General features: G+C 37.9%; 1 protein-coding gene across 1 annotated transcript in view; it reads left to right on the top strand.

Moving 5' to 3' along the window:
* The window catches only part of KITLG (KIT ligand), a 56716-nt gene extending 34895 nt beyond the window's left edge, over window positions 1-21821 (top strand). Inside the window, exons 3-10 of the mRNA XM_068999940.1 lie at window positions 454-516; window positions 4688-4867; window positions 6759-6921; window positions 7799-7894; window positions 14404-14513; window positions 15009-15085; window positions 16550-16633; window positions 17823-21821. Coding sequence (XP_068856041.1) covers window positions 454-516; window positions 4688-4867; window positions 6759-6921; window positions 7799-7894; window positions 14404-14513; window positions 15009-15085; window positions 16550-16589 — 729 coding nt within the window. The 3' untranslated portion in view covers window positions 16590-16633; window positions 17823-21821. The remainder of the gene's footprint in view (window positions 1-453; window positions 517-4687; window positions 4868-6758; window positions 6922-7798; window positions 7895-14403; window positions 14514-15008; window positions 15086-16549; window positions 16634-17822) is intronic.
* The last annotated feature ends 5803 nt before the right edge of the window (window positions 21822-27624 follow it).

The following is a 27624-nucleotide window of genomic DNA, read 5'->3' as shown; positions in this document are numbered from 1 at the left end:
TTTAGGCTCAGATGCATGTTCGACATTATTTGAAGGAAAAAGGGCTGGATACTTCTGTGTCCTCTACTGTCTACAGTACAAATTGTCATGTAAACACTTCAAGGCATTAAAAGGTGGAAGGGCAGTGGAGTTCCTGCAGTAATGAATAACCTCAGATCACTTCTTCTCAACCCATTGTTGACTTTAATTCTGCTGGGAAGCAGTAGCATTGAACATGATCAGATCAAATCTGGGCATATTACAGAGCTGTGGAAAGATGGTTCTCTTGTGAGCAAATAAGGGTCAATAGCAGTTCCACAGGAAAATAAGTGTGTATGTAACCTCTTGTCTTCACCTGGTAAATTACTGAAAATTTGTGTTGAATGTCTGGTAGATTTTGTTGAATGCAGTAATGGAAATGACATCTTACTTTGTGTAGTAAGTAATAACATTTTTATTATCTGTTTATTGTAGGTTGGAAATCTCCCAAATGATTATATGATAACCCTTAAATATGTCCCGAAGATGGATAGTCTGGTATGTACAACCACTTCAAGTTAATCCCAGTAAAACAGCCCACTGGAACCAGTGATGGCTGTAACATTTTGTACCTAGTCCTATGCCTTACCAAGTTACAGTTAAATAATGTTTATTTCACTTTTCATATGGTTCCCAAGTATTTACTTGAAAGAAAGGTAGAGAGATTCCTGCAGTCGCTTAAAACCTTTTTAACTACAGGAATTCTAGGAAAATGTTTCTTCATATTAAATTTTTTAACTTTTTTTTTCTGGAAAAGTCAAATTTTCATCATGTTATTATTTCATCAGTATTATTTCATTGTGCTAATTGAAAAATATGGCTTTCTTAAAGAAACAGGTTCTCTCTAATTGTGCTTTGGAACATACTGTAGAAGTCCTTCTTGTTTCAGCCAGTGGAAATGCCATTAGAGCACAACAAATAATTAGTAGCCAGTAAAGAGAATCCCAAATTCAGCGAATGGTATCCTCAGTAACTAAACAAACACTAGGATTTCAAACATGCTTTATGTTATTCTTTCTGTATAATCCTGTATTTAATACATAGTGATACTTTCAAATAAGCATTATCTACACACTTTGAAATTTTATAACAGTTTTTATTAAGAAGTCATATTATTTAATTGCTTAATCTACTAAATTTGTGTTTTCCTTGATTTAAAAAAAAACATTTCGGAATGATGTATTGAAAATGCTCTCTTGGTTGTTGCATACAGTGCAATAAAAGGGAGATAAGGAAACAAAGTACAAATTATGCTGAATGCTATATTGTTTTGCGGCAAGGAAAAAAGTAAGAAAATTATGATTTTGTCAGTTAAACTGAACAATACTGTGCCTGTCTTAAGAATGAATCATTGTACACATACATCAGTAGCTGAAAATCATCTCCTAGGTGTAAGAAGGAGTTTTTGTGTCTGTACGAAATTTTCATTATAAAAATCCAATTTGTATGTGATACACATATAAAAATGCATCTTACCCTAAAGCAATGTGGCAAACCTAGCAGTATTCCCTATTGATATTGGAAAATGATGCCGGAAGCAACATTCAGTCCTGAATAACAAGAATATGGGAGGAGGAAAAGGAGGCTGCGGGATAGTGAAGGGCCCTCAGCTGTGACGTTATGAAGGGTTGTGTCAGATGCTGTTTCCCCAGCTTCCAGGATGAGCCCATTAGCTGTTGGGCTGGATCAAGGCTGTTCCTGGGGGCGTTGGCAGATGAAGAAGGTCAGGGAGCCTGCTTGAGCAATGAGTCCTGGTTGTTCTCACTCGCCTCTCTCTGTGGTTCAGTTTTGACTGCCAGTACACAGATTCTTTTCCATAGTTTCAGTGCCAAGATCAAGATGTCATCTTGATGCATCATATCCAGAAATTTAGATCCAGTTTACATTTACAACAAGCAGCCAAGAAATAAAAAGGAAGAAGAGAAGTTCAGAGCTGAGATTTCCATGTTCCCTTTGTACACAACTTTCAGTCATGATAATGTAAGGTGCAGCTCTTGGCCACATGCCTTCACAGGAGGAAATATTCAGCAGTATTCGGATCCCACTTTGCGAAATTCCTCTCTGGGAATTTCAGGTTGTGTTATGCATACCACAGCAAGGCTGGCTGAATAAGTAGGCTTTGCTCTGAGTTCTGCAAGGTCCCTGCAAGCTGGGAAACCCACAACTTTGCCTAAAGTATATGCCCTTTGCTCAACTCTGAAGGGATTGAAATGGTGCTCTGCGATTTTTTTCAATAGATTTCAGTCTTCGATGCGTGCGTGAAGTGGGAAGTGTACCCAAGGTAGCAAGTCCCAAATGCAGATGACTAAAGGTAGAAAGGCAGGGTGAAGGCAAAGCAGATGGGAAGCCAGTGTAGTGCATGTAACAGGAACAGACTGACCCATCCATTAAACAGAAGGGTTGTTGCATTATGCACTAGCTCAAGGCAACTGAGTGGCTTTAAAAGTAGTCTTGTATAGAGTGAACTGTGTAGTCAAACCTGAAGGTTAAAAGGCAAAGATGACAGCAAAGGGCTGAATTCAGAAGAGGAAATAACATTCAAAGTTTTATGTAGGTGTAGAAAGCAAAAGCCAAATGAGGGCTACCCCGAAGTACAAAGGAAATCAGGTTTGCAATCACCCTAAAATGTAAATCTTGGTCAAAGTTTACACAAAATATCAGAGTTAAACCTCCATTTCTCCTTTCAAACAATATCGCATTTTTCAGTTTGAGCAGTTTCATCCCTGTGTTTGATAGGTATTGACATAGCAAGTGATTGCACAGCTTGACATTACTGAAAAGAGAACTTAGAGCTTTTGTGAAATGCAGCTTTGTAGGTCAGAACAGTTCAGTTAGAGGAGACTCCTACACACATGCTAAACTGCGGGAGCAACAAAATAGACTCCCTGCTGGAATTGCCAAATGCTCACTAGGAGAAGCAGCAAGCTTATGCTAGTCCCTGCCAGAGGAGAATGTTCACCCACAAAACCTCAAAGGAAAAGGTTTTCCAGGTTTCCAGTTCAAGGAAGTACAATAGTTCTGTGTCAGTGTTCCTACACCAAGCAGAGGAAAGTAAATGCATTGTCTGTCTCGTGGGGGTAGTGGGACATGGTACAAGATACGCTGCTTGAACAGAGTATGTTTCAACAAGCTTTCTCTGATTTATTTCCTTCGGCCTCCCTCCTCATCTTCTTGTCCTTGAAGGAAAAAAGGGAAGCAGACTCAGGCCAAATGCAATCCATTTCATTTTCCATTTCTTTCTTTTTTAAGTCATTGTTGAGATAATTACATAAGGTGATATCACTGACTTGCCACAAGTTATCATTGTGTGAGAAAGTTGTACACAGAAGTGGAAATTCAGGTGGAGCTGGACAATGTATTTACATTTGGTTCTCTCAGTCTGGAAGCCTAATAGTCTGAATAGTCTTCAAAAAGGTGAAGTGTATTTTTTCTTGTGAGAAACATCCACACATCAAAGCAGAACAACACCTGTGGATTTTTTTTTTTTAATAAAGAAACTGCATGCGGATTTATTGAAGAAATCGAGTAAAATGAGATTAAGCCTAGAAGTGTGTACGTTGCCAAACATTTGCTGTGTGTTGCAGAATGTGGATTCAGTGGGTGCTGCCTATCTGCTGGGCAGCAACTGGAAATTGGTTTAGTGATACTGAGAATACTTAGCGTTTGTTGGGCCAAGATCTTTGTATCTGGAAGGCTTTAATGAGACATTTTCAATATTGGAAAAAATAACTTCATATATGGAATAAATTCTCATAACATTTGCCATTAAAAAATTAGCTTTTATTAGGAAGGCGTTTCCAGGTACAAATCGCAGTCTGGCTAATACATTACCTGTATTTTTGCTGCTCATACCCAGTTAGGGATTTTCCTGAGCTGGGTGACTTTTTTGTCTGTTTGACTACTGTTATGTATATCTAAGTAAAAGAAGTTAATGACTCCCTCTAAGACAGCAAAGTGAATTACCAGGTTTCAGTCATGTGAACAGCTGTACAAACTTTGTCTGCAAACTAATTGCATAGGTGTTAATGTACAGTGACAGGCTGTGCAGAACACTTTTGATGTCGAAGACTCAGGGAGAAGAAAGGCTTCTAGATCTAGAAACTGTTCCCAGTAATGGCATTTAGTGAAAAAGCTGAAGAGAAGGAGTTAACTCAGCTAACTAGTTTAAAGGTGGATAAAAGCACACAGGGTTTCCATGCAAAATGTTTATGGTAACCTTCCTGATAAGGAATTTAAATCAAGGATCTTTGGGGTTAACTGAGTCATGTAAGGTAACAATAATGAATGAAAACTGATATTGAAAGAATTGTTAAAGCAGTAGGAGTTGAAAAGAAAATAAGTTAATGAAAGCATAGACTAGGGTTCATAGTAGCATGTTCCAAGGCTCAAACTCTCAACACACTGACACTTGGCAATCACTGAGGATTTAATGAAGGGATGGCATTTAACAGACAACCATAAATATGTCAGTATCTGTAAGAATGGAAATAATACCAAAAGGACTGAAGAGAAAATTGGCCACAGTAAAGAAGAAGAATTGTCATTTATACTTTTGAGATATTTTAAGTTGGAAAGAACAAATTTACTTTTGCACATTGAGATGTTTAACCAGTTTTTACAGATGTCTGATATTTAATTTACATCTCTTTCTCTTTTTATCCCCCGACAGCCTAATCACTGTTGGTTGCATTTGATGGTGCCTGAATTTTCAAGGAGTCTACATAATCTTCTCCAGAAATTCTCAGATATTTCAGATATGTCGGATGTTTTAAGCAACTATTTAATCATCAATAATCTCACAAGGATAATTAATGATCTTATGGCATGCCTTGCTTTTGATAAAAACAAGGTAATGTTATACAGAGTTTCAGCTTTTATACTGGATATTTATTTCTTACTTTCTGTTGTGCAATATTCACTAATAGTTTAGAAATATCCAGGGCTTTATTAGATTTGTTTTCATTTCTGTTCCTGTGCATCTAAAATCCTACTTTGTTTAGAAATGCACTGAGTACACTGTGCTGACACTGGCTAATTGTTATCTCCTTTTTCAAAGAAAAATGGCTTACAAGGAATTACAGTATATACGATGACCTGTATACAGTTGTTTAAATAGTCAGAAATGCAGCAATCTTCTTTAAGATAATTAATTCATTCCAGTCTTTTTGAAACTAGCAGAAATCTTCCTTGTGTATCCAGCTTAAATTATATATTTTGCTAGTGATTTAAATGTAAATTTAAAGATGATGTGGTTGAATTTATTAATATACTCTTAGTATGTATCACAGTGTGTGAAGCTCTGAAAGCTTCTCCATGGTTTAATGAACTTTTTTATACAAAGGCACAGCAAAGGATATAGGTCCATTTCAATGTGTTTCTGGATTTTGACAGCAGCTGGAAGGATTCCAAGAGTCTTACTCAAGAGATGTCTGATTCTCTCTACAGGCAGGGAAAGGGGGAAGAAATTAATTTACTAGTCTCTTATCCAGATCTGACCAGAATATCAGTAATTAAAAATAAGTTCTATAGTTGAAGGTTTTGTCCCTCTGAATAAAACAGGTAAAATCCATCATGTTCTTTAGAGCAAGTATTTAATCTTCCATATACAGTTATTTTGGTCAGCTAAGTCCTTAGTTGTTGTAATTGCACCTTTTTAACACCCAGAATGAGTCAAATGAACTAAAACACTCAGGTGCCTTTAGAGTGGAATAACTTTGTAAGGTTATCATGTATTTGGCTTACAATGCTGTGAGTATTTAGACATTCCCTACTTTTCCATTTCAAACTGAATTATCTCCAATCTTCAGTGTATATATACTTTTTTTTCTTTTCTATTTTTGTCCTGATGATTCAAAGCACTCAGCTAGGATGTGGCTGGGGAAGAGGAATTTTATTTTTTAGAATGGAAAAGTAATTATTCTGTAATTCAGCAAAACAACTAGCTATTGATTTCCTTAGAGAATAATGATGTTAAGTCTAGTACTTTCCGCATCAAGCATAAAATAACTTTGGAGCCAAAACCAGGAGGTTTTCCTTAGGACATACTTAGACCATGTTCTTATCACTGTCCTCCTTGGGAGTACAGAGTAACCCCAGGCCAAATTTGACTTGCTGACAAAAAAAAGAAAGAAGAAAAAAAAAAAGAAAAGAAACCCATCAATCGTCTTAACATGGATCTCAATCATGTTGTTTAGTCAGGCATAACAAACTTGTCTGTTAGATCTCAGAGTGATTTGGCTTCCTTGTTTTATAGTCACTCTTATTTTTAGGTACACTATCAGGCATCTCAGCCTGTTTCTGTGCAGTGGTGTATCCCAGCTATTGTATTCTGTTCCCCATTCTCTTAATGACAATACCAATGGTTGTCTTGTGTTCATGTGTTCAGAATAAAAGGATCGTGTAAAACTTTACAAAGTAATGTGAAATCAAGGGGTTTTTTTTTTAATGAGGGGTATTTTAAAAAGTCTCTTGGTTTTCAGTATAGGATGGGAGACAGTCTTTCATTCCTTAGCAATTTTGCAACACTGTATTTAATAATTCATTTCTATTTGCAAAGCTAATTTGATCCTCAGATCAGGCTTGTATGTTTTATGAAGATTGTATACAGCCAGTCTGGTTGTCTGCAGGTTAAAAATTTAAACTGTTTTGTATCATCTTTGGATATTTTTATCATTTGTTGAGGTGTTGAAATTAGCATCTCCCTTGACCTTCCTTCAGCTGAATTCTCTATTTTACTGTAGGATTTTGTAAAAGAAAATGGTCACCTTTATGAAGAAGGTCACTTCATTCCTGAGGATTTTTTTAGGCACTTTAATAGTACCATTGAGGTCTACAAAGAGTCTGCAGACAGATTGGATAGGAATGACTGCATTTTGCCTTCAACAGTAGAAACATCAGTGAATGGTAAGAGGGGTCTCCTTTTGGGGAGCAGAATCTAAGTAGATATAAATGTGTGTTTTTCCTTGGATTTCAGAGATGCTAAGGATCTGATACCATGCCTCCATGTCACCTTTTTACTGCAAATTAAAGTAACTGCTGACACTGAAGGTTGTATTTCTGTTTGAAGTCAAGTTCTAGTGCCATCATTCCTAGATACATCATTTCTCAGTATAATCAAAATAACCTTGCATTATGCTGCTCTGTTTCTATTAATCCAAAATATATCCTGGATTGTCTTTTTACATTGTTCTTCTTATCTTCTCTTAATGCTCTATTTAGTTTTATAAGGCAGTAAAATAGCCTAAGATTGTACAACTGAAAGGAGAGGAAGTTAGGACAAGCTGTAAATCGCAGCAGCCTCAAGTCACTTTCAATTTCATCCTATGTTTCCTGAACAGGGCGATGTTTACTTCATTTAAAATTTTTAACAAGCTCAAGTCAGGTTCCTGTAGCTCTTTCTTATCCTTCCAGCAAATGGAGGGTTTGTATTACCTTTTCTGTTACTCTCTCTAGTGACAGAGATTAGCTTTTTAATTAGGGCAATGTGTCCAGTTGTATAGTTACCTCTGTAGTAACTAGAAGCAGATCAGTGCCATAACCTAAGAACTTGTTAGCAGCAACTGCTTTTCCAAATTAGCTATTCAGCAGCAGCTTAGCATGTAGACACTTCTGCCTCTTGATAAAACTACTTTTTTTGGCTTAATCTGCTTTTAAACAGCCCTACAGCCAGCTTTTGAGACAGCCCTATAGCCAGCTCAGAGTAGTCCTGTAGCCCATCATCTTATATAGAGGGAACTGTATTTTAAGTTTCATAATGCTGACAAATTCATTTTCTATTTAGATTCCAGAGTCGCTGTCACAAAAACATTTTTGTTTCCTCCTGTTGCTGCCAGCTCTCTTAGGAATGACAGCATTGGCAGTAGCACTAGCAGTAACAGTAAGTACAAGTGATTGAATATATGTGTCTTCATTTTGTTCTGGTAGCTGGTTGTTATGAGAGCTCAGAGGAAAAGAATGTCATTAATTGTGCAAATTAATGGGAAGTTACATGTTCCTGATGGTGTACCATGTGTTTCTCAGCTGTCATACTGAAATGCAATGAACTTATCTAATCAAAATGTAGAGATGCTATCAAGTTACAATTATGTGACAGATCTCTACAACTTGGAAAGGGCAGGGCTCTTCGTTTTGGCTGTCATGAGGTCTCACTAGTCATATGGCCTCAGCAAATTTGGCTGTCCCAGCCACCTCATTTTAACTCTCAGAAAAGGAAGTTGCTCCAAATGAACAGAATAGCTATCCTAAATCAGACAAGAGTACTCACATGGACAAAGAGGATACCTGTACATTGCATTTTGAGAGTACTGTCAATCCCAAGCTTTACACCAGCCCTGAGGACAGTCCCTGTGTTTGTTTGCTGTAGTCACAGTAGGGCCACTCCACGGTCAGCATGCTTTCCCTTAGGGTCAATGACAAAGTCACTACCCTTCTGGCAGGCTGTAATCTTCTCTCTGGCATACTCATCTCCACCTTTCTTATCTGTCTCAGTCACTGCGTTCCATGACCTGATAAGAGTCCAGAAATGTTACTGTAAGAGCCTGAACATTACCTGTCACGAGGTCAGAAAGGGTATAGGCATCTGAGGTAGAAGGAAACAGTGACATTTCAGGGGCTTTTAGTGACATCATGTACAACAAGGTGAGCACTATCTGCAGCTTCTCATGTGAACAAAAGGGGATTTTCCTTAGAGGTTTCTGAAATGGTGATCAAAGCTTAACCTTGTTGTTTTCTTGTTCCTGTTTCCCAGACATGTCAGGATGACAATGTGTATCTAGCTCTCTTTACAATTTCCCCTTTTCACTTCACAAACATCTATGTTATCTGAATGTGTGGTGATGAAGTATGTGGCTGGTACTCCCTGTGCTTAAAGAAACACGTGCAGAGGGGCAGCCTGATGTAGTCTAGTGGGCACAATGGTAGCTCCTGATGGTGACACTGTTGCTACTAAGCCTGAGTTTTTTCTCATGCTCTTTCTCTTTGGAATGTGTAATCTAGTTACCCTCCGAGGTTTTAGCAGCATGCATGCTACCTCGTAGTTGGCTCACAGCTGCTATCAGATTTGAAGGCCTTCTTGATTGCTTTCTAATTAAGAGTAGGTCTTAAGTCATCATAGCCCAGAACCCTCAGAGCAGAAGGAATTAAAAAACCCCCTCCACTCCTGGCTGCCAGCCTGACTCTTCGGAAAAGAGAAGACTCCTTGGCATAGACTCCTTGCCCAGAGGTCACAGAGCTGTCTGCAAATAACCTGATGAGCCCAGGGCCTACTCTGAGGCACTAGGAAGGGGTTAAAGAATGCGTACCTGTCTCTCTCTCAGGTCTGAACATGTGATAATTTTTTCTGTCACTGCTAAAGGAAAAATATTCAGCCACAGCCTGAAGCAATGGGAATGGATCAAGAAGCCAAAAGACAAACAGATTACAGGAGCTGTTCAGATGAAAGGAGTTTGACCCAGTACAGTAACAGAAGGGATGCCGGGCAGTGCAGTGGAGTGTGGCACTTGTGTCTGTACTGTGGAGGAGAGTGCAGAAGCAGGATTATTAATCTTGTTTTATAATTGGAACTGATAATCAAGTAGGAAAAAAGCCTAATTAAAATAATGCAGTAAGTCAAAGAAATTGCTTGGCTACCATATGCTGTACAGGTGTGTTTTAACTGATTATCATTCTCTTAAGCAATTTATTGGAAAATTGGATATCAGTTAACAGCCTTATGTAGAAATGACATGAGGACTGCATGTCTGGCTGGGGACAGTCTGAACGCATAATCAGATTAAATTACATTAATTTGGATGCTGACTGGTTACATTGTAGTTATTTGTTTGGAGGTTTTTTGCAGGGAGGGAGCTGGGGAATCTTTATTGGCGTCACTGTTTTACTCCCTGAAATGGCCTTCAGTGCCAGTTTTAGTTTTGTCTTGGCTTTATTGCTGACGAAATTTTGGTTTAGTTAATCCTTACCTTCTTGGAAGGAACAACAATGAATAAAACTTAGTATTTCCCCTGTGAAGACTTGCAAGCACAGCATTCCCTTGGCTTCAGTACTGTTCTCAGAACAGCTCCACTAGACTGAAATTTCAAAAAGGAAAACATTGAGAAGAGGGGAAGCCTGAAAAAAAGCATCTTCAGACACAAACTACAATATTTTATTTTAAATTAACCTTTTAATTTTAAACAGTTTTAAATTGAGCTATTTTTCATTTTAATCGTTTCTAGAGCATTTAGAAGCATTCAGTGTTTGCAAAAGGACCCCTCCAGATTAATACATTTTGAATCTATTAATAAAGTCTGTGTAGTCAGATGACTTGAACTGCCCCAATTTTAAATTTAACTTAGACAAACCTGAAGTGCATCATCTAATAAAATAATTTGTGAAATATTTATCACAGAAATTGTATATAAATTAGCTAAGTTATGGATTTTTGTTGTTACTACTTTTGTTGAAAGAGTCATGTTTCATGACTCCATTGTTCTTACACAACAATAAAATTAAACTATGATAATAGAGTAGAATCTCAACTAAATCTACACAAAAAGTCTTAGCTGAGCTAAATGAAAAATAGAACAATTATGCTATTCTAATTTTTTTTTTGAATGGTAATAGTGCTGTTTTCATTCTTTAAATATTGAATATAGATTTGTGGCATTTTCCCACTCCATCTTTTCCCCCATAAAATTCTCAAAACACCACCACCACCATCCCAAATTTATTTAGGCTGGTTTGTTTTTTCCTCTTTGTGTTACATGACTGTAGTCCATTGAAGTTCCAATTAACTGTTTGAGTCCCAGTCTTGCTCATATTTCTCTGGATCATTATACCACACATGGTCTAGAGAATGTAGATGTGATGGTTCATATGTAAAGAACAAGTGTCAGGATAAGTTTTGAGTCCTAATCTCTTATCTCAGTGGTTGAACCCATCAGATGAATTCCATATTGCTCTGATCAAAGCTTGAACTTACCAGCTCTGACTAAAACTTCTCCTTCAACTGAATGCCATAATGTTCTTTATAATTTCATTAAGAGTTCAGTGTTGCCTCCTTCCATTTTTGTCTGTAATTTCCTCACAATAATTTAGCCCTGTTATTTAGTAATGAGCTGCTCAAAGAACATGTAAACACAGAGATCTCTGTAACTGTTTTTAGGAAGAAGCTCTCAATTTTTAATTAAGCAAAAAATACCATAGTTTAATTCAGTAATTGCACAACAATTTGAAAATATTCACCCATGGCTTAATGCAATTGATGCAGCCGTCTGTGCCTTTGTTTCTTTGTTCCAACTCCATAGTTAATGGGAAACCCTAATGAACAGGTGAGAGCTGCTCTGCACTTTTACAGATAAGATCTTGTGGTAATTGTGTTGGAACTGAGCAGAGGTAAACTGAAAATTCCTTTGAGACATATATGGCAAAAAATAATTGAGCCTGTGCTTTCAATCATAATCACACATGTCTCAAGGTAGGAAGCAGCTCAATAACTTCATTGTGTAGCTGAGTGGCTTTTAATGTAAATATATTTTGTTGATAGCTTAACATCCCCATGTCCATGTATGTAAATCAGCATCAAATGAGCTCACTTCCTTAGGGAATCTTCCACAAGAGGCAGAGTGAGAACTCTGAGAGATGCTAGCCTGCATCCGCTCCCCTTTTCCACTTTGTTGGATGGAATCAGCAGTTCCTCTGGAATTGCCCAAAGAGTTCATAAAGTTATTGGTACACCTGGTTCCTGCTATTCCTTCTGTGTAGAGCTCCGAAGTTTCTTACAGAGGGAAAAGTCCCTGTGGTAGCCAGCTTTCTTTCCTTCTCTCCCTTTTCTTCATTAGGACACAAGTCACTGGGTGGTTCTCTAGACTGAAAATTTTTCAGCCTGTTCTGTTTTAAATTTTAATATAAACAAAAGGCACATGAAGAAACCTGCCATGACTCATTTCATTCTCCCCAGATCTTTCAAGAGAATTTTTTCTGGACTTGAAAGTGAAATTAAATAATCCATTGTTCCTTGCTTTTTAAGGTAGCTATGAGTTACTTAACTTACAAATTAATTCATACACTCTCAGTTTTTGCAAAAAAAAAAAAAATCTGTTGTCAATTTTAAAAGGTAGGCTGAGGTGAGTGCCACAATGGGACTGCATTTAGGCTCAATCCCTGGGTTGCAGGTCCCCACATGGAAAGCTAATTATAAATTCTTTTCAGTTTTCTATAGATGATGATGAAGTCATCTGCATTGGGGATATCTTCTCAGAAATCAGATTTTTCCAGTTTTAGATGCCTCATTGCAAAGGGGTCTCTTCTTAAATTGCATTAAGTTTGTAAAAAATACTGTTAAAAACAAAGGTACAAGATTATCACTGATTAATCTGCATACAGAACATTTCTCTAGTAGTTCATATAAAAAACAGCATGCTTGCCGTGACATGCTGCTCAGCAGTACAGGTAGGCAAAGAGTTTTTGAGATTATACACTCTACCATAGCATGTTATCAAATGCATGACCTGAAGAGTCTTTGCTTTGATTTTTATTTCACTTTTTAATTTTTTTCTGAAGTTTGTGGGGTGGAATCCAGAAAACATGGCCATCCCCATATGATTTACATAATTTAGTTGTAAAACTCAGCAATCTCTCACTGACAAGAATGGCATTGGGCAAATGAATATTGCTTTTTACTTGCCTAGAGTACAAGAGCAATATCAGAATTTTCTTCTGAGATTACAATTCAGGTAAAGTAACAACAGGAGAGCATTTTTTGAGTTGTTCAGGCTGTCTCCTTCCACCGGAGTTTGCCCAGTTTTCTTGAAGATCAGTTCTGCAAGCAAACACCCTCTGTGCCTCGTCTGGGACAGAAAGTTAGCAAAGTTATGTCTCCCGAGTTAATTTCTGCTCTTGGTTTAATGTCTGAGCAGACAGAGGCAGACTAATCCCTCTTTCTCAGCTGATGTTCAGCTCTGTAGAACTTCGTAGAAGTTTTTCTGCTGTCTTTCCCTTTGTAGACAGATTTCTTTCATGGTAAGCTAGCATCTGTTCTGCTTGACTGATGTTTCCTTCTAATGTGCCGAATCTACCAGATATAAGTGAAACTCAAGCCCCTACAGTCAGAACCTAGCCTTTGTAAACAGTGTATGAGACACAGACATATATGTAGTATATGAATATATAAGATATTTATGTTGTCTTTTTATTTCTGTCTACATTGAACCTAGAAAACACAGCTGAATTTCAGAGATAAAAAGAATATTTCAAGTCTAAAACTTGAAAAATGTCAACAAGAAAATCTGAGAGTTGAAAATTAATTGCTAGTTAATTATAAGAACACTCCTTTCTAAACTAAAGTATTTTCTTGGAGGCTGTTTAGTAATGTACTAAACACATGTTGTTTGACCCAGTATGTCATATTGTATGTGCTTAGACATTTGCTGTTTGCGTGAGTCACACAAATTTTGAGTGCTGTCAGTTCATTTTCATTTCTATGTATCCAATCACCTACACTTTTCCAGTGCCTACAGTTTGGTTCTTTTCCTGTAATCTGTCAATACACCCACCGTTTGAGCTGCAGACACCCAATTTGAAATGAACCACACCTGGGTGGACAACATCTAAACTACCAGTCTCCTGTGGTTCACTTTGCATTTCAGAAGGAGGGTCTCCAGGTGACTCTGTAGGACTTTCCACATACTGCTCTTGATGAAATAACTGAAGGGCCAAATTTTAGTCTCAGCATGCATGCAGCTCCCACTGAGGGGAATGGAATTGTTTGTGTATGTAAAAGAATGGGATTGGTGCTCTTGCAGATAAAATGTTAAAAGCTATGAAGAAATGGTTATAACCAAATAACACCCAGTAAACCTCAAGGTACAAGAGTTTGATCTTGCTGAAGTCAGTGGTACCTTTCCAGGAAGATATTAGAAGCGGTCAGTCTTATTCTGTTAAATCAGCCTCCCTCAAGAGGCCTCCTGTCATTCATTAGTGCCAAGGCAAAGAGTCTGTAGTCTGTGGGAGCTGTCTGATGGAACTAATGCAAATTCACAAATTCACATATATTACTTTCCACAGAATTGCTTTGTGTTTCAAAGTAAGACCTTCAAAAATTATTCAATCCAAAACTTTGAAGTGTGCGAAAGAGATAATTGTCTACAAATGACAAAAAGAGAATTGGTGTTGGTACTTTAGCAACACGGTTGTTTCAGAAGTGGGTGGAGCATCCTTGTGATCAAAAATTTCCTGTAAGATTTTGTATGAAGGGATTCTCATGTACATGGCACTTCGAAGTATCTGTTCTGCTATTTAAGATGCTGTTATGTAGGTGGTGCATGAAAGTCCTCTTGCTAATAGTGTTGCCCTGAAGATAGTTTTCTGCTGTAAATCTGTCTTCACTAATGAGAGTATCTTTAATTACAGAAGAAGCACTTGGCTTCATTAGCAGCTCCAGCCTGCAAGGGATCAGCATAGCACTGACATCATTGCTGTCTCTCCTTATTGGCTTTATTTTGGGAGCCATATACTGGAAGGTAAGACATACTACATATAACTGTTTACATTGTGATGCTACATTTCTTAGCTGTGGGGAGATGGAATAACAGAACCATTCTGTATTTGAAAGCACGAGATACCTCTTTTGATCTTTACTTAACTATGACTTGCAGATGTAAATCTGTGTGTCAAATTCTTGAATTCCACCATCAAAGTGCAAATCCTGTCTTATCAGCATGATCACTCTCTAATTGGAAACAAAAATTGTGGGATTCACCCAATTTGCCATTTCTCCTATTGTATATTGAGAAAGGATTTTTTTTTTGCTTTTGCCCCCTATGCCCCTGCCTACAATACAAAAACTTCAATAGTAAAATTTATATCAGTAGTAGATGTATGTTAGAGGACAAGATTTGGCCTACATTTTGCAAGATGACTTTGATATTGAAAATCTGAAGCAAATTGTAACATACAATTGTTTAGGGAGTTACTAAAGCTTTAGAATATTTATATTTAGTACATTTTCTTCCTAGAAAATACATCCCAAATCCAGACCAGAAAGTGATGAAACTGCACAGTGTCCTGACTATCAAGAGGAAAATGAGATAAGGTACATTGTTTCACTTAATATTTGTATTTGCATATTCAATTTTATCTCTGAGAACTACTTCCTATTTAGCTCTGTGACAAACACAAAAAAACCGAACAAACACAAACTCTTGCTGCAGAGGTAAAATATGTGCTTAGAGTGTGCCCTTTAAAGGACTTTCTGGTTTAAACATAGAAATTGATATGGAGGATAGTTCTGCATATAGCATTTTATTACAGGGACATTACTTTGTCTGTCTTTATTCCCACTGTGAGAAAGGATTGCTGAGACCTATAGGGAAAGCAACAAAATAAAGTAAATGTTGTTATTTGCTGTGGGGTGTAAAGCTAGGTCAAAACTATGGAAATAAATAGAAAGCAATGTCTTTTTTGGTTGTGCTCCTAAATCCTTTAAAATACCCTTTACAATAACATTTTTATGTTCTTTCACTTTTTTTACATTCCCCAGGGTACTATGTTTTCTGTTTTATTTTCTTTTTAAAGTTTGTAGAAAGTTAATGAGAACTCATTCAAATGCTAACAACTTCCTAAGGTCATCCTGAAATGATTCATGGCTCTCTTCCTACTTATACACTGCTTTATCTGATTTTTGAAGAGAAAAAGCTCTCAGCCAATCAAATATACCTTAGAAATAACAGTTCAAGGCTTTGAAGCTCCTTGAATATGACTTGGGCGAGGAATTCTGTGAAATCCAGGAAAGCACTTAGGGACATTTTAAGTTAGAATAGTCCATGCTAAAGCATTTTGAGAGTATTGTTTAACTTCATATTTCATGATGTTTGGTCAGATTTTAACTATGAATGATTTAGGGAAAGATCTGATGCAGGTGGCAGAAGGACACATCCTGTAGTTTTCTCACAGTGTGTGAAATGCCTGGTGCTGCCCATTGTTGAAGGCAGAAATAGGCAAGGTTCTGATCTAGCAGTTTGGTCACAGGAGCTGAAATTTTCAGTCTTTAAGCTTGCTAAAGTAATAAATTCTTTAAACAAATTTTCTTCACATACAGTATGTAGAATGGAAGACTGTGTATTAATTTCACCAAGTATATTAGTTGCTACAAATAGGTCATTCTGCACCTCATCCTCATAAATGTTAAAACCTGTGGAATGGAAAATACATCTTCCTTTTAACGTCACAGAAAATATAAAGCATTGTTTTATATGAAGGAAGATTAAACAGTTAAATGCAGGAGAGGGCCTTAGCAGGAACTTGAAACAGACTGCATTTTCCATCAGATGTCTTCTTAAATATATGGCATGTGTTTTGGCATATATGGCATAGATGAGTATTACAAATTTCTCCTCCCTGAGAAATTAGGACTATTCATCTGTAAGTAGGAAGACCTAATATCAAACATAAATTATAATTCTTTGGGCTCCCTTTTATTTTAACTAACTTATAAACCCTTCTGTTCTATTTCCTTGAAAGACTAGTACTGTAGTAATAAAGAACCTTTCTATTCCAGTATGTTGCAGCAAAAAGAAAAGGAGCATCTACAGGTGTAGCTGTTGCTTTTTCTCCCTCAACACTGTTACTGTTTTGTGTACTGGTAAGTTCTTATGGTGAGAGTCTTACCATAGACTTAACTACTTTCAGCTGCTGCAATATAAAGTGATTCAGAGTCCATTTTGGGGAAAAAATAAACCTTGCTACCAGTAGGCTTCATTTGTGCATAAGATCTTTAGCAGCTAATTTAATTAATCCTTTATCATTAATTTAAACCTTTGATTTTTAACTTGAATGCTTAAAAATGAAATCTACAAGAATTCCAGAATGAAGGACAGCTACTGCTTCTCTTTTTTGGTGTTAGAGCTGATACAGAGAAGCCTTCAGCTGTTATACTGCAGCTGTTTCAAGGCAATGTGAACTAAAAAACACAATCTGGTAAAATTAGCAGGTGACTGTAGGAGAACAGGCTGAGTAGAGCTGAGCTTTTATTAATTTTAGCTTAGTCAGCACATTTTGTAGTCTCTGTAGCCTTATCAGATGCATCACTCTTGCTTTAGTATGTAAGAGGGAAGAGCAAAGGTGAGTGAGATTTCTCAGTCTCAGCTGTCCTCTGCAGAAAAGTGCACTTCTCTGGCAAGAGGCTTCTTACCATAGAAACTGCTGTATTTAACCCATGGGAATCAATGTAAGGGTCTGGAAAACTCAGTCAGTGCTGAGTTCTTCGTTTTTTCATGAGTGGAAAGAGCAGCATAAGAGTATAACAGACAATCTCAGTTTTGCAGTTCATCCTGTAGCAGTTACTCTCAGGTGTTCAATATGATTACGTTAGCTACAACCTGCGAGCTTTTTCAGTCTCCTTAATTGCTCTGTTCTACCATCTGTACATTGAGAAGGAAAGTTGTCACTGCATTGGACAATTCGTTCCATTTTTCCAAAGATTTAAGCTCAGTTTGGTTTGTCCAGATGACTTCAAAGGGAAGTTTGCTGCCAGAGATTGCCAGTACCAAAGTGCACAAACATAACAGTTCTGAAAAACCATTAGAGTTGTTTCATTAGCTTAGATGAGATCAATGAGCTTTTGCAGGCAAGTATGTTGTTGGACCAGGGAAGTACACCTTGTAAGATTTTTCTTTCTGAGTAAAGAAATCTCTATGCAAGTGTCATTAAATTTATTTCCAAAAGTATAAGGAAAAAATGTCTATGTTGTATGTCTGTGAAAAGCTCTAGTGTTTAGTAATACAGAGAGGAAAACTAATCAGCAAAATAAGAATTTCTGTTTTTCTCTTCAGGCAGGTAACAGTTCCATGTTCGCTTCATAAATGAAGCAGCTTTAACCACATTCGTATTCCTTCTGGAGTGACAGACTGAGTCTGCATCTGTTGTTGCCGCCCATGACTCCATAGACATGATACAGAAATGAGGACAATTTGTGTTTGTTACTGTGAAACCAACACTGAATTGAACAATGACAAGAAGAGTGTGCACTTAGCAGGACTGTATCTTACATGAATATCTACCTTGTGTGACATTTGATGTTTTTTAATTGCATTAATACTTTCAGCTGACTCTGGCAAACAAATAAGTCCTGAACAGAAAAGCATCTTTCAAATGCCTCCAACTGTGTGTAATCATTGCAAGTCATAAATACCTTTGCATCCTTAATTTAAATTCTGTGTCCTCTACCTTACATTGATATCTTCAGATAAAGCGCAGACAGAAAGTGCAGAAATGGATACAGATAACCTACACTTCAATATTGTATATAAAATTTGAAAGCAAAGTCATGCCATGAGCTCGTGTTCTAGACTTAGACTTGTAAGGATCTGTGTTTATGTCTGTCAAGGGCTGTGTGTACAGCAACATGTGGTCTCTGTCGGGTGCCAGGTGGCTGGTTGCCCACCCCAGAAAGCCTCAAGAATTCATCAGCATTGGTGGTCTCTGTTCAGAAGAAGCAAATACTGGATGAAGACAAAGTAAAGAGGAGGTGAATGTACCTCATGGAGCTTTGGAGAATTAAGAGTAACTGCTGGTTATATGAACACTGGTGAAATTTCCAGTCATGCTAAAGGAAAGTAAAGAGTCTGAATTGCGTTCAAACATCAGAATAAAGACAAACCCATGAATTGCATTTTAAATTCTGAAGATGCATGCCATTGATACCTTGTCTTTAAATGTATAGCATAGCAAATCTGAAAGATCCTGAGAATGTATTTAGCTTTTACTTACATCAGCTGTAATAAATGTTTGCATTGTGTTTTAAGTGATTAGTAAGCTTCAATATCCTGGCATTCTCCACTCTTGAAAGTTAATTCTTTTGAAACAAAGGAGAAAGGCTTTGTTTCCCACCTGTCTTCTGCATCTATGACTGTTATAGCATCCATGGAATATGAACAGGACTGATGTACAGATGTACATTTTCAAGTAAATCCTAAAAATACCATAGTAGAAGTTACAAGTGTAGTTGTGCATCTTTTCATCTTGTCTCTTGCCAGATAATGAGTTATTTATCTGTATTAGGGTTGTAATTCAGAAAGGTAAAGTGTTGCAGCTCACATCGGGTGACACACTGTCATCTGTTGTGATATTGACCAGGTCAGCAAGTTTTAGTTTACGTAACTTGAAAACTTAAAAAAAAAACCAAAACAACCCTTTTAAAGTTTTGCATAAAGTTTGAGTTCTCTTTAAGATGTATAGTTACTGAATTTTTTAAGAGTTCTTGTGGAAATTTTAATCTTCTGCTGAATTTTCTGAGAACCATGCATAAAAAGAATATGTCATACATATAATATATATGTGTGTGCGTGCATGTGTGTGTGTGTATTATTGGTAAAACTGTCTTTCATACTTACAAAAAAGGAAGAATCTCAGAACCTTACCGTACTTGATGACAGAGCTGATGTGTGCATGTAGCCACACCACGTGGAATTTTGACCCTACTGTAATCAGTGCTGAAATTTCTCATGAATTCACTGATGCAAGGATTTGATCATGTAGAATTTTTATTTATACTCAGGCCCTTTTTGCACTTTATGTTTGTCAGAAAAGGGTCCTCAAGTCCTACTCAGCTGGTATAAATCAGCATAGTTCCATTAAGCATAACAGAACTTTGGGATTTGCATCACCTCAGGAAATTTTCTTAGACAAGATCAAAAGAAGCTTAGTGTGGGGATTAGGCCTTCATGTTTATTCTGAAGATTCTGGAGCACTCACCAGTTAATAATCAGGGTTGCTCACCACTTCTAAAACGTGCATTGCTCAAACAATGGAATTCCCCATCTGAAGCTCAGTCTCCTTTGACACTGTGTAGTTCTTTACCCACAAGGCTCTCAGATTTTGAGTTTCAAATTTATTGAAGAGTTACTCTAAAAGAAATGTCAGCATGACCTAATTGATGGAAATTTGCACCTTATTGGTAATGCAGAGAATAATTGTGTATTGGTTTTGATTGAATGGAAAAGTATCCACAGTAAATGGAAGTGATTATCCTTACACATTGTATAAAAACTTTGAATACTTCATACTATGTGCTCTTGAGGCTAGCTTATATATTTGAGGGTTTGTTTTTTTTCTTATATTAAGTAAAACAAAAATCTGGTATTTATTAATGCTCTTTGTTGATAAAAAATATTCATTTTCCTAAATGCATTCTTTACGGAAAATCAAATACCCAATAACATATAATTTGGGGCACATTGGTGTGCCCCAAATTATACTTTAATATTCAAAAGCATGATATTTTAGGCTTCTTAATCTTCAGTACTATAGAAAATATCAGTTATGAATTGAAATATACAATAAACACACTTTGACCTTGACAAAATGTTCACCTTCCAGGAGCAACATCTTAAAGTAAGTCACTTTCAAATAATGTCAGACACTTTAACCTCTTCTGTGGAGCAAGGTAAATTTAAGGTTATATGAGAACAGAAAGAAAATTCATGTATAAACTTTTGACCTTCACATCACAAACACTGTTCTTTGAATGTGCATGAAAGTCATATGACACCTGGAATAGCAGAACTGTTGTTGGACCACATGGTTTTCCCATTCTTTGCCCCCCTTTTACGAGATCTGAACACAACATTGGGCATTCTCAATCCTCTTGCAAAGCAGAAGGAAACTTCTAGACATGTGTGGATACACTAGATGGCATGGCACTTGGAAGTGGGATTGTGAATTTACTGAAAACTTTCTGTGCCCACTGAGGAGATCTTTACTTTGGACATAGGGAAATTTTGAAAGACTACAGACTTGTGAGACATCTTTGAAATCAATGGAAATAGATCAAGTTACTCTTCAGTTGGAGATGGGTTTGGCAGAAATCGTCCTTTAATTGCTTCTGTATTCCATTGTAAGCTGTTTAACTTCTACAGAGTGATCAGGTTTTTCAGTCTTCTTTTTGGGTATACAGGGCCCATGCATTAACACAGTTGGAAAATTAACACCCTTCCTCTTAAAATAAAATTGGGGGAAAAATGGGTGGTTTTTTTTTTTTTTTTATATATATAAGTCAACCAAATTTGGCTTTTGGATGTCTGTGGTTTGGTGAGAAACGTAACATTTTTAGGTTTCCTTTGAAATAGTCAAATTTGCATGCAATTAATAGTGGCCTTGTGAGAATAAAAAAGCAGATAGTCTTATACTGAGTAACTGTTCTACTTTAGACGTGTGTTTATTTGAATGAATTAATGGTACTTATTTCATCACGAGGTCATATAAGCAAGCTTATAAAATGTGCTTTACTATGGAGTATGTGTACAACCTGCACATTTTTTAGATTCTCATCTGCAGCAGCTCTGTTTTCTCTGTTCTCTACGTAATATGCTGAAACTGTTCAGCACACAAAATAGAATTATTAAATTGAAAATCTAACTGTACATATAAAATACTGATATTTTGAGTTAGATTTACATTTAAGAATTATCCAACATTCTACAATTCAGGAATATGATTCAACTGTCTTAAATGCAGATTTACAGTAATGGTGGCATGTTGCTATTTTGTTATCAAATTGATGGAACGCAGAAACTTCAGACTCTTTAGTGATAGAGACACAGACATTTGCTGGTTGCATCATGGGCAAATTCATTTATTTCAATGTAAATGTCAGCACAGTTTTGCATAGTTACATTCTGACTGAAGGTAATCAACGAAGTTTATAAAATGTGATGTGTATGTACATATGTGTCCTCTTAAAGATAGATGTTTTACCAGATCCCTTTTTATACCAGTTCAAATTTGGAATTTACATTATATACATATACTTTATTGTTCTAAATAAAGATATTATGCACTGTCAAATAATTAGTATATTGCATTGTGTCAGTCCCATTTAAGACCTTTTTAAGTTCTATCATCATCTGGAAGAATTCTCTGTCAGAACATATGCTACTTGATGCAGACTCCTTCACTTGATGCAGACATTTCATTTTGATGCACTTTTTTTCCAGTGAGTGGCATTTACCAGGGTCTTTCAGTAGAAACCAGAGCTTATCCTGTAAGGATGGCATCCTTCCTTTAAGGTTTCAGCAGTTTATTTTGGCTTTTCTGTAAGAAGTCTAGGATGGGATGGAAAAAACTGAGCTGCCCGGGGAAGTTTGGCACCTCTCCATTCCTGAGAGAGAATGAAAAGATGCCAGCTTAAGAGGTAAACCTGCTGAGACTTTCAGCCTGCCTCAGAGAGCATTAAGGAGCCTTGGAAGAATGAGAGGGGAAGTTGCAGTAGGCAGATACAGAGGGATTTGTAAATAAGCATGAGGTACAGACAGGACTGATGAGGAAGAGTAGAGCAGGATTAATGGACTGGGACACAAGGGAACATAATTTGGAGATGCCAGAATTTGGGGTATGGACATAAATGAAAGCTGTGGCCGCTGATCTGGACACGGCCAGAAGCGTAGAGCTGATGGCTTGAAGAAGGCCATGGAGCAACCTGCACTGATGGTGTAGCAGGAGTCATGCCCTGAGGAGCAGCTCTGGAGGCTCAGGTGGGTTGGCAGTATGATGGCACTCAGTTCAGCTGAGGCTGCATGAGCAACATTTAGCTGCAGAGTTGGAAATGAACGTATTTCATGTGGAAGCTGCATTAATGCAACAAAAAGTCCAATTTGACTTGGAATTTCAGGAAGGCAGAAGTAACAGCAGGGTACCTAGAAATGAGATGTGAGCACTTTTAGCTAACAAAACAACTCTTGCTGAAGTCAGGATCTGGTAACTGATAATCTGGTTCAATGTCCAGATGGAGATTGGTGGTGAGGGGTGTCCCTCAGTGGTCTGTACTGGGAAGGGTCTTCATCAATGTCACAGACAATGGGATCAAGTGCTCCCTTACCATGTTTACAGACAACACCAAGCTGAGTGGTCCCAAATGTATCTCGAGCTGCATAAATAGGCAGCGTGGCCAGCAGGTTGAGGGAGGTGACTCTGGCCCTCTGCTGTGCTCCACTCTGGTGAGACTCCACTTGAAGTGGATTGATTAGGACGATTGCAGGAAGGATAGTTCAAACAAGTTCGATCTCTTGTGCATCAACTGTATTGGATGTCAGTTTTTCAGATAGTATTATAGTTAGTAGGTATAATACTAGGCTGCAGATGGCAAGAGCAGTTATTAAGGCATGGTCGTGGAATTGTACTAGTTCTTCTATGATAGGGGATGAAGCGTCTTGGAAACCGAATTGTATGTGGTTGGCCATATTTGTGTTGAGGTGTGCTGGGTTTTCACCAGTAATTTAGTCTTGACAAGGCTATGTAATGATTTTACTAACACCTCTAATGAGAAAGAAGCATAAGTGGTTTATGCGGTTGGCTTGAAACCAACTTATGGGGGTTCGACTCCTTCCTTTCTTGGACTTGAACGAAGGCTGGTTCTTCGAATGTATGGAATGGGGGTGGGCAGCCGTGGATTCATTCAACGTTTGTGCTGACTAGTTCTGGTTGAAGCACTTTACGTTTTGAGGCGAAAGCTTCTCAGATAATAAACAGCAGCATGATTACGGCAGTAATTCCAACCGGAATCAAAGTGTTTAGCTGACTAGCAACACTTCACGGAGGAACAATCAAATGAGACCCACCAATGTTATGAGCCCTAGGTTTTATCTTCCTCTTCACTATTGGAGGACTAACAGGAATCGTCCTGGCAAACTCTTCCCTAGACATCGCCCTACACGACACATACTACGTAGTAGCCCACTTCCACTACGTCCTCTCCATAGGCGCAGTGTTTGCAATCCTAGCAGGATTCACCCACTGATTCCCACTATTCACTGGCTACACTATCCACTCCACATGAGCTAAAATTCACTTCGGAGTGATATTTGTAGGGGTAAATCTCACTTTCTTCCCACAACTCGTCCTAATCATGCTTGCCCTACCATCCCTACAAATCCTATACATAATGGATGAAATTAACGAGCCAGACCTAACACTAAAGGCCATCGGGCACCAATGATACTGAACCTATCCAGCTGAATCCAGCTCTGGGGTCCCCACACAGAAGAGTCATGGACCTGTTGGAGAGGGTCCAGAAGAGGGACACAAAAATGTTTAAGGGGATGAAATATGTTCCTATGAAGAAAGGGTGAGAGAGCTTGGGCTATTTAGCTTGGAGAAGAGAAGGCTCTGGGGAGACCTTATTGTAGCCTTCTAGTACTTAGAGGGGGCTTATACGAAAGATAGAGAATGACTTTTTAGTAGAACTGTTGCAACAGAACAAAGGACAGTGGTTTTAAATCAAAAGAGGACAGATTCAGACTAGATATAAAGAAGGAATTTTCTACAGTGAGAAAAGTAAAATATTGGAACAAGTTGTCCAGAGAGTTCCCTGCAAACACTGAAGGTCAGGTTGAATAGAGCTCAAAACAACCTGATCTAGTTGAAGATGTCCCTGCGCATTTCAGGGGAGCTGTTCTAGATAGTCTTTAAAGGACTTCTGCAACCCAAACTAGTGTATTGTCTATGAATTGTAACATATGTAGATGGACTGAAGGGCAAGAGGGAAAGTATGGGAAAATGTGTACCTTCAGCCAAGGAGACACCACCGTAATATTTTTGGTGGTTTGTCTTACAATGTTTGGTGCCTTACATAATGCTGACTAACTATACACCACCACCACCACTGCTTAATCTGAACCCTGCAGACTTAAATGTGCTAGAGGATTGAGAGAAATATTTACCTTCAGTTTTCTAATTTTAGTTTTCCAAAACAATGAATATAAGTATCTCGTTCAGTAGAAGGAAACAAAGCCTATCTTTCTCCAAGTCACGAACAGCATTAATAATAACATTTTCCTAATTTTGTCATGCAGAAAAACAATGCTTATTTTAATAAACAACTGTTTCTTGATAGCAATACATTTTAACAGCTTAACAGTTCCATGAAATAACTGTGTTTTAGATGAGTTGGATATATGCCCACACCACATACACTCCATGTTACATTCCAGTGTAATTTTAGTCCATGTTAACAAATGTGTGTTACAAAACATATTTTTCCCCAAAGTTTCTGAATGGTAATGAATAATATGTTTTCGTCTTAACAAGATGGGTTGTTACAGGATTTCACACTACATTAACAGCTTATAGAACCACTTCCTTACTACTCTTCATGTAGCTGTTGATGATAAATTTTCTCCCAAAGTTCAAACATTTCTAAAATGGATTAAGTTTCCCAATAGCTACAAAGAAGCATGTGCTAACACAATCAAGTTTTGTGTCATTACATACTTAAAGAGAATTATTATGTGCTGGTGTATAGTGGAAAACATGGTTAAATTAAAGCAGACTGACAAAATTGCAGAGAGTGAGGGAATGGAAGTTTAGTCCTCTTTTTCCTCTGCCATATCCCAAGGTAAGTTATTTCCACACATAACAGGAAAAATCCCTAATGCAATTGTAGTTCCTCTGACTTGTGGCTCCTTCTACAAAATCCCACCATAAGCAACCAGGAACTAAAAATATAGATGAGACTTTTTCCAGACATGAGCCTTGGGCTTCTGTCCAGTCACAAAATGCGGGGACAATTTTCATTCTTTTTTGGCAAGATATTTTCTTGAGCTCATGGAAATATATTCAGCTGGGATCACAAAAGCCTCTTTGTTTGTCACCAGTTCTGCTCTGCAGGATAATAGCATGATAGCAAAATTGGCCCAATTAGAGTAAAGAAGCTGCAGAGCAGAATGTATAGCTTTTGTCATTTTAAGTGACTACCACAAGTGACAAAATGTCATCTTAGAAATTTCACCTTGTCATCTCCTACATTGTGAATGATGATTATTAGGACCCCCCCAGGTTATTTAATCTGTCATGTTCTTAAAGTCAAATATTTTAGACCTTCCTTTTTCTCAGCAATGCTGTCATCATTAACAAAACACAGAACAGCCTTCACCTTTAGAAATGACAAAATGGGGATGTGTCTCAAAACCAATTAATAGCATCAGTGAAGGCAGAGACATAGCATCTAAATCTTTTAAATATCATCCCCGAGAATAAGCAATGAGTTCTTAGAGGCAATTACTCCTTTGCCAGAAGTTGAGAAGAAAATATCTAATTGACATGGTGGTACCACTTGGCAGTTTGTTGTTAAGTCTTGTTTCATACTGTTCCAGAGGAATCCAATTGCCTCAGTCCGTAAGCACTGTGTTTTCTTGATTTTAATTTAAATGCTCTAAACTTTGGATCAAACAAAGAGTTGTGGGAATGAAGAACACTATTAGGTGCTATAATTGGCTACTCACTGCATTTCAAATAGAGTCACTGCTACATAGAAAAGTTTAAGTGGGCATCCTAATGTACCTGTAATGTAGTGTGCGTGTGTGTGGGATGAGGGCTGCTGGTGGGGGTGGAGGAGGAAGCAGTGCTTGGATTTAGAAAATTTTTTTAGCAAATCAGGTAACTGCCATGAACTTCAGTCATATACCCTGAAGGAATGGCTGCATGTTACAGAATCTCTTCACAAATCTGACCCTTGGCGAGAGCCAGCCTCAGGATTGCCAAGTTCCATGCACTGATCAAAAGGTTCACTGGGCATCCCACGCTGTGCTGTTCTCCTCCTCCCTTGGCAGCTCAGCACCATCGCCCTTCCTGCTCCATGGCTATATGTGCCAGAACCACACACACCTACCATGTCCCTGGGGGTTTGGGTAATGAATCCATCTATTTTTCCATATAGGCCACCAACATTATTTCATTGAGGGCCAAAAATCTGGCTCTGGGCTGCATAACTGGTCTTCTGTATTTCAACCTGGACTATAAGTGGAAACTCAGCAAAGCCCCAGGTTTTCTCTCTCTGGCATACACACACCTTTGTCTCCTGTCATCCAGTCCTTCCTTCAGCCCCCACCCAGACTTCCAGTTCTCTCCTGTTGAGTCATACTCTGCAATTAAAGCATCATGTATCCTGGTTGCAGTTAGCAGCTCTAGCATTAGCAGTTTTTTATGCAGACAGTAAACATTTGAGTTAGTATTTAGGAAGAAAACACTTCAAAATGTTTAGCAAAAGATCAGACGTCTGGGGTCAGCTGTAACTGGGCTACTGCTGGTCTGACTGCAAACTGCACTGCACAGCAGTATGCGTGCCAGCTGCGAGTACAAAAATTCCCACAGAGTTTTTCCTTAGAGGAACAAACAGTTTATGCTGAATAAATAGGCTAACCCTGTTTTCTTCTAAAAATATTTGCCCATCAGATTTAAGATAGCAAGAGCTGGTCAATTTAATCAGATGCTTCTTCGTGCAGTTGTCTCTCATAGGGTTCCTGCTGATAAAACTTCCTGAACAGGACTGAAGTCTAATCTTTCCTTCTCGTGACCCTCTTGTTGATCTTGCTCAGACTGATTATAGCCTGAGCTCATTTTGCTGGGTTTCATCCTGCCACATCCCCACCACCTCCTCTGGCCCTTGCCTATCCAACCATGAATCAAATCAAGCCCTGTGCTCTTCCCACCCCAAACTCCATGTTCATTCCCAAACCTTGCTGTGTTGACAAAGGCTGAGGAGCAACACATGTTTCCAGACCAAACACATGCAATGCACCTTTTCCAGCACCTTCTGCACCTTCTTATGGCCACCCAGGCCAGGCTTGGTTGTGCTGACCAGTC

Source organism: Aphelocoma coerulescens, chromosome 1A (genome assembly GCF_041296385.1).
Source record: "Aphelocoma coerulescens isolate FSJ_1873_10779 chromosome 1A, UR_Acoe_1.0, whole genome shotgun sequence".
Lineage (NCBI taxonomy): Eukaryota > Metazoa > Chordata > Aves > Passeriformes > Corvidae > Aphelocoma > Aphelocoma coerulescens.
Note: the sequence above shows the minus strand (reverse complement) of the source record. Positions and strands in the feature narration are given on the sequence as shown.